Source organism: Rhipicephalus microplus, chromosome 3 (genome assembly GCF_043290135.1).
Source record: "Rhipicephalus microplus isolate Deutch F79 chromosome 3, USDA_Rmic, whole genome shotgun sequence".
NCBI lineage: Eukaryota > Metazoa > Arthropoda > Arachnida > Ixodida > Ixodidae > Rhipicephalus > Rhipicephalus microplus.
This window is the reverse complement of record NC_134702.1, coordinates 17178930-17191337: the sequence shown is the minus strand read 5'-3', so window position 1 is coordinate 17191337 and position 12408 is coordinate 17178930. Positions and strand designations below refer to the sequence as shown.

General features: G+C 47.1%; 1 protein-coding gene across 1 annotated transcript in view; it reads left to right on the top strand.

Annotated features, from left to right (window-relative positions):
- LOC119181401 (uncharacterized) overlaps window positions 1–12408 on the top strand; it is a 146666-nt gene that overhangs the window by 68773 nt on the left and 65485 nt on the right. Inside the window, exons 5-7 of the mRNA XM_037432631.2 lie at window positions 3737–3936; window positions 5752–5979; window positions 7254–7445. Coding sequence (XP_037288528.2) covers window positions 3737–3936; window positions 5752–5979; window positions 7254–7445 — 620 coding nt within the window. The remainder of the gene's footprint in view (window positions 1–3736; window positions 3937–5751; window positions 5980–7253; window positions 7446–12408) is intronic.

Below are 12408 nucleotides of genomic sequence, written 5' to 3'. Positions count from 1 at the left end.
AGATAACGCATACGCGAACGTACGGGTGGACAGTTACCAATGTAGTCGGTAAAAACATCTCTGGGCACGAATGAATGAAGAATGCTACTCGTCACGTAGTTATGGTACTCGAATGGTGACCTGAAGGCTGCGGGATCGAACTCTGGCGTGGAGGCCGCATTTCGATGAAGGCGGAATGCTGGAGACCCATGTGCTTAGCTTTATGTGTGTGTGTTAAAGAACACCTGGTGATCGGTATTTCTGGAGCCTTCCACCATGGCGTTCCTCATAACAATATCGTGATTTTGGGACGTCAAACTGTAGCAACTGCTATGTTGTGGTGCGGTGCTCCTCTAATATGCTAAGAAACACGCTTATGACGTAAACAACAGACAGACAAACGCACAAAACAAGACAAGACGCGATAGAACGAAACAGACGGACGTACAGACAGACAGACAGACAGACAGACGGACGGACGGACGGACGGACGGACAGACAGACAGACGGACGGACAGACGGACGGACGGACGGACGGACGGACGTACAGACGGACGGACAGACGGACGGACAGACAGACCGAGAGACGGACAGACAGACCGAGAGACGGACAGACGGACGGACAGACGGACAGACAGACGGACGGACGGACAGACGGACGGACAGACGGACGGACGGACGGACGGACAGACAGACAGACAGACAGACAGACGGACGGACGGACGGACGGACGGACGGACAGACAGACGGACAGACAGACAGACAGACAGACAGACAAACAGACATACAGACAGACAGACGGACGGACGGATGGACGGACGGACGGATGGACAGACAGACAGACGGACGGACGGACGGACGGGCGGGCGGGCGGGAGGGCGGGCTGGCGGGTGGAAAAGACACACGACAAACAACATACAGGACACACGACAAACAGACAAGCTGTTATGCAAACATAAAAGCTGTTGTACAGAGAAGCTGTTGTACAAACAGAGAAGCTGTTGTACAGACAGAGAAGCTGTTGTACAAACAGAGAAGCTGTCGTACAAGCGGAGGAGCTGTTGTACGCGCAAACAGGCTGTTGCACAAAGAGACAAAGCGAGAAGGCCAGAGCATGCCTATGCAGACAGATGATTTAACAGCAATGCAGTTTGTAAAGAACATCATCTCTGGACACAAGTGATATACAGCCGGTAAAATTTCGTGGTTCGTCACAACACCGACCTCTACATAAATTACCTAACTTCATGAATTTGGAGATTTTTTTTTTTTGCTAAATACCAGGGGTCGCTTTTCGTCTATATAAATGCAGAGATAGCTCCAGCTTAGTATTTTCTGTCATGTACATTTTGAGTTACCTCACACCGACCCACCATGGTGGTCTTGTGGCTACAGTGCTCGACTGCTGGCCCGCAGGTCGTGGGATCGAATCCCGGACGTGGCGGCCGTATTTTCGATAAAGGCAGAAATGCTCGAGACCCGCGTGTTTAAACTCAAGTGCACGTTAAGGAACTCCAGGTGGTGAAAATTTCCAGAGCCCTCCGCTATGTAGTCTCTCGTAACATGTTGTTTTGGGACGTTAAACTCCGTCAATTATCATATTATGAGTTACCTCGAGCACTCCTAATGTGTCTATGCTACACTAAAATATATTTGATTCCCATGCAGTGGTCAGAATAAGTACTTTTGTTACTCATTCCTTATGGGCCGTCCCCTGTACAGTTTGTTGACTTTGGGACCTCTCTCTGCATCTGTATAATCCCCAACTGTAACTACCAATTTGCGCAAAATAATTGATTGATTGATTGATTGATTGATTGACAACGGCCGATCTTTGACTTCCGCGCCTTCCATCATCTGGTACGAAACGCGTACTGCCCCATTCCTACTGCCCCATTCCTACTGCCCCATTTCCCATACGAGTCACAGTAACTACCAAGGCGGCCTTTAAACTGCGAGCTAACAGGCAGACTTCTGGGCCCAAGTACGCCTACGGAGCCTGGCGGAAGACAGTTTGGTAACTTTTACGGTGCTTGGTGCATTTCCCGGGTCAACACAGTGCAGCACGTGCCACGCATGTGGCAATAGTTTTAAACAGTCCTGACAGGTGCGATTTGGTGTCGGATGTGGAACGTGCGAAGATACTCGTGCTCTCAAACAATGCAGGTTATTTTTATGAGAGGTAATTCGTCATGGAGCAGCTTAGAAATAGCTGTAATGGACGGAATTATGCTCTGGGGCCAAGGAAGTCGTACACGAAGACCGAACGTTCGGACAAATGCATTGGCGTTTTTCCTTAGTGTTCGGCATCAATGACAATACCATAAAAAGCATAACTTGTAATCGTTATGTAAATCGAAAGGAGTGACTCGCGTTGCCTTTCATATTGTGGTACGTCAGTAAAGAGAATGCTTCTTTTTTTTTTGTGGAAGCACGCGCATGCACCCGTTTGCGAAAAATTCTCTGAGAAGAGTTTACTTCTCTCTTCAAAGAGATCCATGTACTTGTAAAGTCAGGGCTCACGAAATAAAGTCTAATGACTCTTAATTTTGGCGAGATTGCCATAACCTATGACTGAAGAGGTCCGACTGAGTATGACTATGTGGCCTTGATTTGGGCTGCGGATTGTGGGGACTGTGAATATGTTAAGGCAATTTCATGCGTTATGACGTCAGTGGAGCAAGAAGTTTTCTGCCGGGCTCATCTCAGGGCTGCAGAGTTTAGCAAGCTTCTCCTTGTTCCAAAAGCTCAAAAGGAATCTGAAAAGTGACCGTTTCGAAGGTATTCTGGCTATTGAATGGGTTGTCGCAGTCTTTCTGAAAGAGGTTACAGCGGCATACTTTCAGGGAGTCTTTGCAGTGTGGGAATCGGGTTGGATATATAATAATTATCGTTGGATGTTAACGTACCAGAACTAAGATATGACTATGAGAAACGCTGTAGTGGAAGGCTCCGGAAATTTTGACCATATGGTGTTCTTTAACGTGCACCTAAATATAAGTACATACGCCTCTTGCATTTTCGCCTACACCTAAGATGCAGCCGCCGTGGCCAGAATGGAATCATGTTGGAAGCGGTATTTCGTCGCCAACCGAAACAATCATTAAGATTTTCGACAAGTGTCAATCGGATCAACACATTATTTTTACTGAACCCAGTTGAAATACTTCATGGATAGACTCATTATACTGTTGGACGATCTTATCTCCACCTGCGGCACGCTCGCACTTGAACAAGTATGAACGTGCGTAAGTGTGTTCAAGTGGACTTCTTCGAAGTGCAGTTTTTATTATATTATTTGTCTTCTCTCAATGTCTTGCGCATTTTTGTATTGGGGCTTTGTCATGCTAGGCCTCAAAAAGGGCCAACATTCCTTGCAAAGAAACGTTGTCGACGATCCTAGTCTCTACAAAACACCGCTGACTTCATGCGCACGATTGAATTGCACACAAGAATTATACATGCACGTAGCTTAACGCAGTGCACGCGGGCATGGTGTATCTATTTTGCGTTCATCAGCATTTCAGTTAACGTGACCGACCGAATATATTTATTTTAACGTTTAGGTGTCGCAGGGCGACATGTATAGTGTACCACTATGTATGCGTTATGAACATGACATGAAATGAGATATTTGGGTGAGATAACACTGTGACGTAATCCAAAATATATGCTTTACGAACACGCTCTGAGAGACAGCTGCATTAACTTGTATTGTTTGCTCATCACACCTTTTGGTTTTACTGATTTCACACAGAGCGTACAGCGCTGTGCCGAAGGTACTGGACTCCATACCACGCATACCACGCGCCAAGGAGACGACAGCGACCACCGTGCCACAGCCGTCGTCACCGGAAATACACATCAACTTCCGCATTCTGCCCAGGGCCAAGGCACGTGGTGGAGCCAACGCCTCGGGTCCTTCGGTGTCTCGTTCCGAAAGCTGCCGTCCTTTCAGTAAGTGTGCGTTTTGATTGGGTGCTATTGGATTTTTAGACTGCGAGAGACATCGAAATTGCCCCAGCTGCAGTTTCGCCTTCTACACTCCCTAACACCGTCTGACACCTCGCCACAGGGCTGGTTGTGCATTCTTAAAATAAAACTGCACATCATCTCCCCCCACGGACAACCATGGTGGGATGCGAAAGCATCGCTGGGGCTTTGTGGTCGACGATGGCTCTGGCCGCAGACTCGCCTCGCCGCTTCCGGATCGGGAGCTGCCGCATGACGCTGCCGTTGCACTTACACTTTCCGAGCCTGGAGTTCATGGTGGGCTTGATAACGATAGCGTTCCACTTCGGCGTGCCGAGTCCATGTTTGCTGGCGTAGAAGTTTCTTGTCGACGTTTACGTTCGGCTTCACTGGTCCGAAGTTCGGGGTCCGCCTGCCGACGCCGACGTTTACGTTCGGCTTCCCGAGGCTTCCTCTGCTCCGCGGTGGTGGCGCTGCCGCTGCAAATAGCGCCGACGTTGATGTTGTTCATATTGTTTCGCACAGCGTTTAGCAGAGAGAAAATGACGGAAGCACAGCGAACGCACGCGCGCCTAAGGCTCCTTATGCGCGCCATGACATTTGCGCCGCCTACCGGCGTGATTTTAGAGAGAGAGAGAGAGAGAGAGTTAAATGCAATGATTTAATGCGTGGAACCTGTGGCGGAGAGGGGAGCAGAACGCCCATCCGCGTGGTAGAGAATGAGGAAGAACTGCGCATGTCCAGTATGGGTGTGGACGCCGCACAGCGGACACTGCGGCGAGCATAAGGTGCTCCCGCATCTAAATTCAAGGCGCAAAAAAAAAAAAACAGCACAAGAGAGACAAAAAGGCGGGAATTTCGCCTTTCTTATTTAGGCGTTTTTCATTTGCTTTAAGAGCATGAACCAGCTCGCCCAGAAAAGCGTTTTATTGCTTTGTACATTCCACTCTCGAATTCCTGCGAAGGTCGTGCAGCTGAAAATTGAGTCAACTCAGGAAGGTCTCTTAGACAATTTTGAGCGCGAAACAAGAAATTAGTTGAAACGTCGGGCAAGTTCAATGAAAATGTTTAGGCTAACAGTGAAATGAAAATTGGGACACCAGCTGCGTGAGGGTAGGTCACAACAACGATATTTCAAACAAGCTGCACACCGGCTCCCATAAACTAAACGGGCTGCCGCTCCCAGAGCTCCCTACTGGTCCGCTAAAGAGGAAGAAGGCAACAGTTTGCTCAATAAATATCCGACAACGTTAGTGGAGCAGAAACACCCTTCCCTATACGTTCTTGTAGAGAGACAGACAAAGGAAAGTCAGGAAGGTTAATCATGTTGTACCCGATTTGCTGTCCTACACGGGAGGAGTGGGAAAGGGGAGGAAAATAATAGAAGAAGATAGGAGGAAAAATGGAACCAGTGACACGCTCACACATAGCGTTATTGCTCTTTATTGCTTGCGATAATGACTGAATCACCGGTGGCCCATACCAGTATACCAAAGGTCGAGTTACGTAAGTATGTGTCCCACATGATGGACGGCAGGACAAGGTTTCATGAACTACGCAACATGCAAGTCACGTTGTCGGTGCCGTGCCCTGGGAATTGTGTTTGTCCTTAGGGCCATTATTTACGTCACGCCAATGTTCAATGGTTCAATAATCTAAGGTTTCGCAATTCCACCTTTACGTTACCTCCAAGGCGGTGGCTTAACTCTGTGTGCCTCTCTCAAGGAACGAACGCCTATAGTGTCGGTGTATTTTTTTCTCTCTGATCGGATGGCACTTTGACAGCATCATCTCGCGCAGGTTCAGATGGCGCGCCTGCACCGGCTTTTAAGACCATGTCCTGGGACCGGCACCTACTGTCCTCTCCTTCAGACCGCTACTTGGACGACTCCGAGAGACGCTGCCGGTCGCTGTCTCGTCCCGGTCGGTTGCCGTTTTCCTCCCACGAGGAAGGCAGCAAGAGGGATCCCGAATGGCTCGAGATAGCGCGACGACGCCAGGCCACAGGAGTCGACTGGGAAAACTTTGGTATGCCCCCCTTCGTTGTTGACACCGGGCACTCGTGTACAGCTGGGCGAAAATGAATGATTAACTGAAGGCTTTTCACACAAAACTGGCGATATATAAGACTTCCATTAGTTCCAGGAGCCAATCGACAAAAATTTTTTTCATTGGCCGGTTTCTTCCACAACGTCATTTCGATCGTCAGAACTTGCCTCGAAAATTACGGCACACACTTTTGCGTCAGCTGTAGTGGTATAATTTTTTTTTGTCGTCACATATGACACACGACAGAGTAGAGGCTTCAAGTAAGATGAGACTAGCTAGTGCCTAAGAATGTGAATGTTCGCACGCCAGGACATCTCGGGCACACATATAACGCGGAAGTCTTCAAACAAGGTACGCAAGACTGGTACAGAGAGATATTTTTGTAAACCATATCTGACACATTCGTTCTCTATATACGAAAAACAACTACTCGTGAAAGCTGAGTGGATGCTTCGCCCCTCGTTGAAGCTGATGAAAATCTTAAAATCGGCGTGCACTTCCACTTACTGCGACAGTACTTATTTTTGTTTATTTATTTACAAATATTACTGTCCCGATTCGTGCCCAATCAGGGTATATAAATGTAAGTGGCAATATTATTAACATACTAAAAGAAAAAAATATGACACAAGGTACAAAAAGACGAAATTTTCAACATCGACGAAAAACGCAATTAATCTATAACAGTGATACAATGATGTTGTATAGATCGAATCGGTTAGCCTGTATAGAGGAAGCTCATTCCCGCTTTAATGTGTTCAAGAAGAAGTATTTCTTTTTAACATCTTTCATTCCCCTAACCCCTTTCCCCAGCACAGGGTAGCCAGCCGGTCTAAGAACTGGCTAACCTCCCTGTCTTTCCGCTTAAACTTTCTTCCTCCTTCAAGAAGAAGTACCCCAGGTGGCAAGAATGCTAGAGGAAGGGATAGGGTAATGTAAAGCACAGAATTTGTTACAGTCAACGAGGCTCTGGTCGCAATAGTTGCACCAGAGAAAGGTTAGGGGTCCTTCGTTTCCAAGGTCTGACTGCTTGCTGCCGCTCACATAAATTTAGGGAAGGTCACGAAGTAGCCTTTGGGGTCGCTCTGCGCATTCAAATGGATCAGACAATCCGTAACATGGTGCGGTTACTATCGTGTGAACAGCGTGTTGTGCAAGAAGTAGAGCTCGTTCAGACCAGCTTGACCTAGAAAACTTTTCCTAAATGTATCAGATGACTTGCTGATGGTATGCCTGTCTGCTTGCCCTTACAGAGACCCGTATGAAGCAGCCGCAGAGCATCTCGTGCAGCAACCTGTCCGAAAGCCACATGCGAGGCAAGGTGTCCACCCTGGCATCTGCTGACCGGGCTGGCCTGCGCCTGGTGCGGTCTGCCAGCGCCCTTTATCCTCGCATCAAGATGTCGCGCTTCGAGCGACGCATGCGAAGGGAAAATCCGAATCCCTGTGAGTACAAGTATGGTTGTTGTCCACAACTCTTTCCCACCGCTACGAGGAAGTGCAAACTGTCACTAAGGCCAGATACCAATAATGTGATGTGCATCTACGAAAACGTTTGCTTGCTTGACAGAGTCCGGGCTGTGTGATTTCTGATGAGGGCTAAATTTCTTCTTGATTTTTTTTAATTTATGAAAGCCTGCCATTAAGCATGGGACAACACGGGGTCACAAATTAATGCCCAATATGTCTTGATGTAGAAAGTCTTAGAGTTATCACAGAAACGGTCCGTGAATCCAGCGACCAATGTGTACTAGTTGTCTGCCTCAACCTGCGATTGCTAATAAATGTCTGCAAAATAGTAGCTTCAGAACTGATACCCAATTATAGCCAAACGCCGGGCAGTAATCTGAGGGAGACAAATCAGTACTTTGTTACTTTTTCATGTTACGCTCTTTCACGCGTGGAAGACTTTTTGAGGCCCCCCTGGACACGTAAGCACGATAGTCCCATGTTCACTTATAACACGCATGGAGGCACACACGCACCACAATCATTGCAAGTAATAATGTCTACGTCCAATACCTGCACACTAAAGGGTGAGTGTCATTTTCGTAAGTATTCATTCCTGACTTAAACTGTGGATACACTGCTGTGTTGGTTTATTCGCACCGGAATTGGTAAATTTATGCGTCATATAACGTTGCTTTGCAATAAAATAGCGACCGGGTAGCCCTGTAGCAGAATATATCATTTCGACATACCTGTGAGGCATTTCTATTCTTGTTCATTCTAAAAAAGAAAACAGTAGTACTGCTTTGAGCTCTTTTCGTTGAAAAGAAAAAAAAATCAACCAGCTCCGTTTCGTAAACACCGATAAAACAGCGAAGCTGGTCGTGATCTCTTCGTCAGGCTATCGCATTTACACGTTCCGCAAGTCTCTCGCGTATTTTATATCGCGTCTCTTTATTAACCACTCTTCGTTAAAGATTAAGATGCCAGTATAACCACCACCATTGATATCCACAATGTACAAGGTGACAGCGGTGTGATTGTGCATAAGCGCACGCCATTTGTAGGGCTGGCAGTTTCCATCTACTTTATTTTAGAGAAAGCTGTGCGTGGTGGGATTTAGCCGATTTCTGTGGCGCATATGCGTATAAGATCGTGATAGTTTTCTAGTAGGGTGCACATATTTACGGTGCACATACTTGTTCGTTGGGCTAACTGTCGATTCCTCCATTTTTAGTGTACCAGTTGGGAGTAGTGAGTTAACCCATAATATCTGTGGTGGATACGCGTATATGATGTCCACAAGCTTTACCGCGCACCACTTACATCAAAGCGTCGACTGAGAACAGCTTGACTGTTAAAGAACCTCATGCACATGCTTTTTGATTGATATGTGGGGTTTAACGTCCCAAAACCACCATATGATTATGAGAGACGCCGTAGTGGAGGGCTCCGGAAATTTTGACCACCTGGGGTTCTTTAACGTGCACCCAAATCTGAGCACACGGGCCTCGACATTTCCGCCTCCATCGGAAATGCAGCCGCCGCAGCCGGGATTCGAACCCGCGACCTGCGGGTCAGCAGCCGAGTACCTTAGCCACTAGACCACCGTGGCGGGGCATGCACATGCTTTTCAATTTGTCTGTATACCGCAGGATGGCGGATATATGTGCAAGTTGGTTTGACTCTATAATTCAGCTAGAGCAATGCCAGACAACAAATGCACAAAAAATGCGAAAAAGACAAAACGTGCACTGATCTTCCCATGCAGTACAGTGTAAGCCGTCTGTATACGGCTTTGTATATAGCGCGGATACACCAAACGTAGCCAACTCGTCTTTCCACGTTCTTTGTCTTCTCTCAGCTTCCCACGCTGATTTCGTTGCTGAATATATTTACCCTTGAAAGTTGCCCAGTTTCCCAGAGAGCTCATGGCTCTCACAGCCGTTCAAGCTGAGCATTCCCGCTCATATGTGCTACACCGATTGGCGTTTCCCGGAAGCCAGCGGTGCGCCGTTTATTTTGCTGCTTCTTCGGCCCACAAGTGGTTCGAATAGACGCGACCAGCGGTTGCTGCGCGGCCGCTCGCACACCCACATTCGTGTGCACGCGGTTATCGCGGAGACGACACGGGAGCGGCGCGCACTCATTCCGCCGGAACGACGCAACACAGCGACGCATGACGACGGGCAGCGCAGTCGATCGGGCGTGCCTAATGAATGCCAGTTACCCCCGGAACTCGGGCTCTGCGAGCGTAACCAGGAGGCGGGGAGCACTGCCGGCGCAATCGCAACGCGTTCCGTGTGCACGCAGTGTTCACGAGGAAGTGGCGACGGCCGAAACTCCCCGCTCCCCCTCACAATTTTTGACGCACGGGCGTCCGGACAAGGTATACTTATGTGTGGTACAATACGCTACATAGCTTGATTAGCACACTCGCGGCTCGCATAGCCGGGTGACACGACCTGCACCATTGCCAGCCATCTTTGCACTTTCCACGCTATTCACTGATTATGCAGGTCGTGTCACGGCAGTCAGAGGAAGGCTGCTTGTGCTTCCCTTCCTCTGCATGCACTCCCCTTCAAGAAGTTCTGCGACACACTTGTTTAGTCGCGTTGTTGCGAAAACACGTGTGTGTGCGCGCGTGCGCGTGTGTGTAACGTGCGTGTGTCAGTGCGTGCGTGCTTGTGTGTGTAAGTGTGTGTGTATGCATGCGTGCGCGTGTGTGTTGGTAACAAGGCTGATGTCAACATGATAAACTCTCGCGTCACAAACTCCGGTCTTCCGTTTCATCGTTGTCCCTATGAGTTTAATCCTTTTGTCGCTGCCGTGTGTGTGTGCTTCGCTGTCATCCATATCAGCACAGTGAAGGTCTACGCGCACAACGTGAAACATCTATGTTCCAATATTCATGCGTCATACGTGAGAAATTTAGACGAAAAAGAGAGAGAGAGAGAGAAACAATCACGGCGTGTGTATGAAGCAGTGCAGAGATCATAGCAGAAAAATATAAGTAACACAAGACAGTGTCTGTTAGTGTTCTTCTTACGGCTGTTTTCTCCGCATTGTTCTGTTCCACGCGCTGCTGCAGACGCACGTATTTTGTGGTGATTGGTCACCAGTTCACCAACTTGCAGAGAAATAGCAACAAAGGAATGAACGTTGCCTAGAGAGCAGTACGGCTTCGCCATTCTACAATGAGTGAATGAAATGATGGGGTAAAAACACTGATATCGAGAAATTAAGAAAATGATTAAAGCCACAGGCTCCCTCGTGCGTTAATTCAAGGTGCCTTGAAGGCGAAAGCCATCGTTTTCTTTTCAGTCGATGTATAAATGCTGCGCCGCCACTTTTCTAAAGTTTTTGCACCTGACGCTATTTTGAATTACTTTCGAAATCGGATCGCACGTCACATGTTTTTGCATTGCCTTCGTGATCGAACCACCTTTGACAAGCCGTAACATTATGGGATAACGTTACCAAGTGGCGTGATGTGACGTCCTAATGACGTCGCAAATTCTATTCCTTCTCCCCATCTTTTTTTGGCTATCTGTGCCTTCACCGTGACATCATGTATGACGTCATCCCGCGATGAAGATGTGTTTTGCATCTCTCGTCCCCAGTGCCAAGGGGCATCAACGGTTCAATTGTGCGTTTTATGAGGAATTGAAGGCTTTTCCCCATAAAAGGACGGGTGTGTCACTCGCCGCTACTGACCTGTCATAATGCCCATCGAAGACGCTGATAGCGCAAAGTCCCTGGATGTATTCATTACATCTCAGAACTTCGGATTTCGTTGGGTGCTCGTAGCAAAATACTCCTGCGGCATGCTAAACAAACGCGTTTGAGTCGCGAGCAAATTAAGTGTTTACGTCATTATCTCACATGTATACTCATCTGATTTTCATTGCCGTTCTATTCCTATTAATATGATTATTAATATTTTCTCGTTGTTATTCCTGTTAGGACTTGTATAATAATTGACAATTTGTTTATGTTATTGTTTGTATGAAAATTGGGCCAATTCGTGTATCTATTCTTTTTATGCTCCCCTTACACAATGCCCTGTTGGGTCTGTGAGGTATTTTAAATAAATAAATAAATAAATAAATAAATAAATAAATAAATAATGCCTGCGAAAACCTTAGAATGATTCAACAAACCTTGATAATGGAAACTATCGCGAGTCATGGCGAACTCGCGACAAAGCGTCACGTGATGTTGCCACCCACCGCCATTTGGTTAAATTACCTTAAATCACTGCTACATCGTAGTTGTATGAATAAGAATGGAAGCAATGATTGCGGATGAAAGAAAATAAAGGAAAGAGTGTGAGAGGCCTATCTAGCACAAATCTGCGCACATGAGCAAAGAATGCTACACGAGAAGATACAACACGATCGCGCAAATCCATGCTAACATGTTTACATTCATAGTAAGAAAAAATAAGACCTCTATACACATAGTCGGTGCCAGAAGTTTAGAAATCACTCTATGCCTGAGAAAGCAATGAACTTTTGAGCAATCTGCGACTATATTCGGTTGAACGGCGCAGTACATACTGTTAACACAATTTATAACAAGCTGGAAATCTCAATTTGAGGGCGCCCCCAAAATCACCAGGAATATTGAGAGGTATTTATTGCGTCTAATGGTTCGTAAACTTTCGACGCCAGCTGTACACCAGAGAACTGCAGCCACACAACACCGTCTCGTCGAGTTATATTCGCTCGAATCGTTTTTTTCGCACGCCTTGTTTTCTTTCATGACCGGACATACATACAAGCAGTAAAAGTTATCGTTGAACGTGCACCTAATTTTAATTACGCTAACGCAAAAGAAGATATCGTGCCTCTCAGAGGCTCCTTGATGCGCTCACATTCTTTGTTTAATGAAGCAAAAAAAGTATCAGCAGTTGCTCGCTTCTATTAGGCCGTTTGCGATCGCCTTCTTTTTCCTC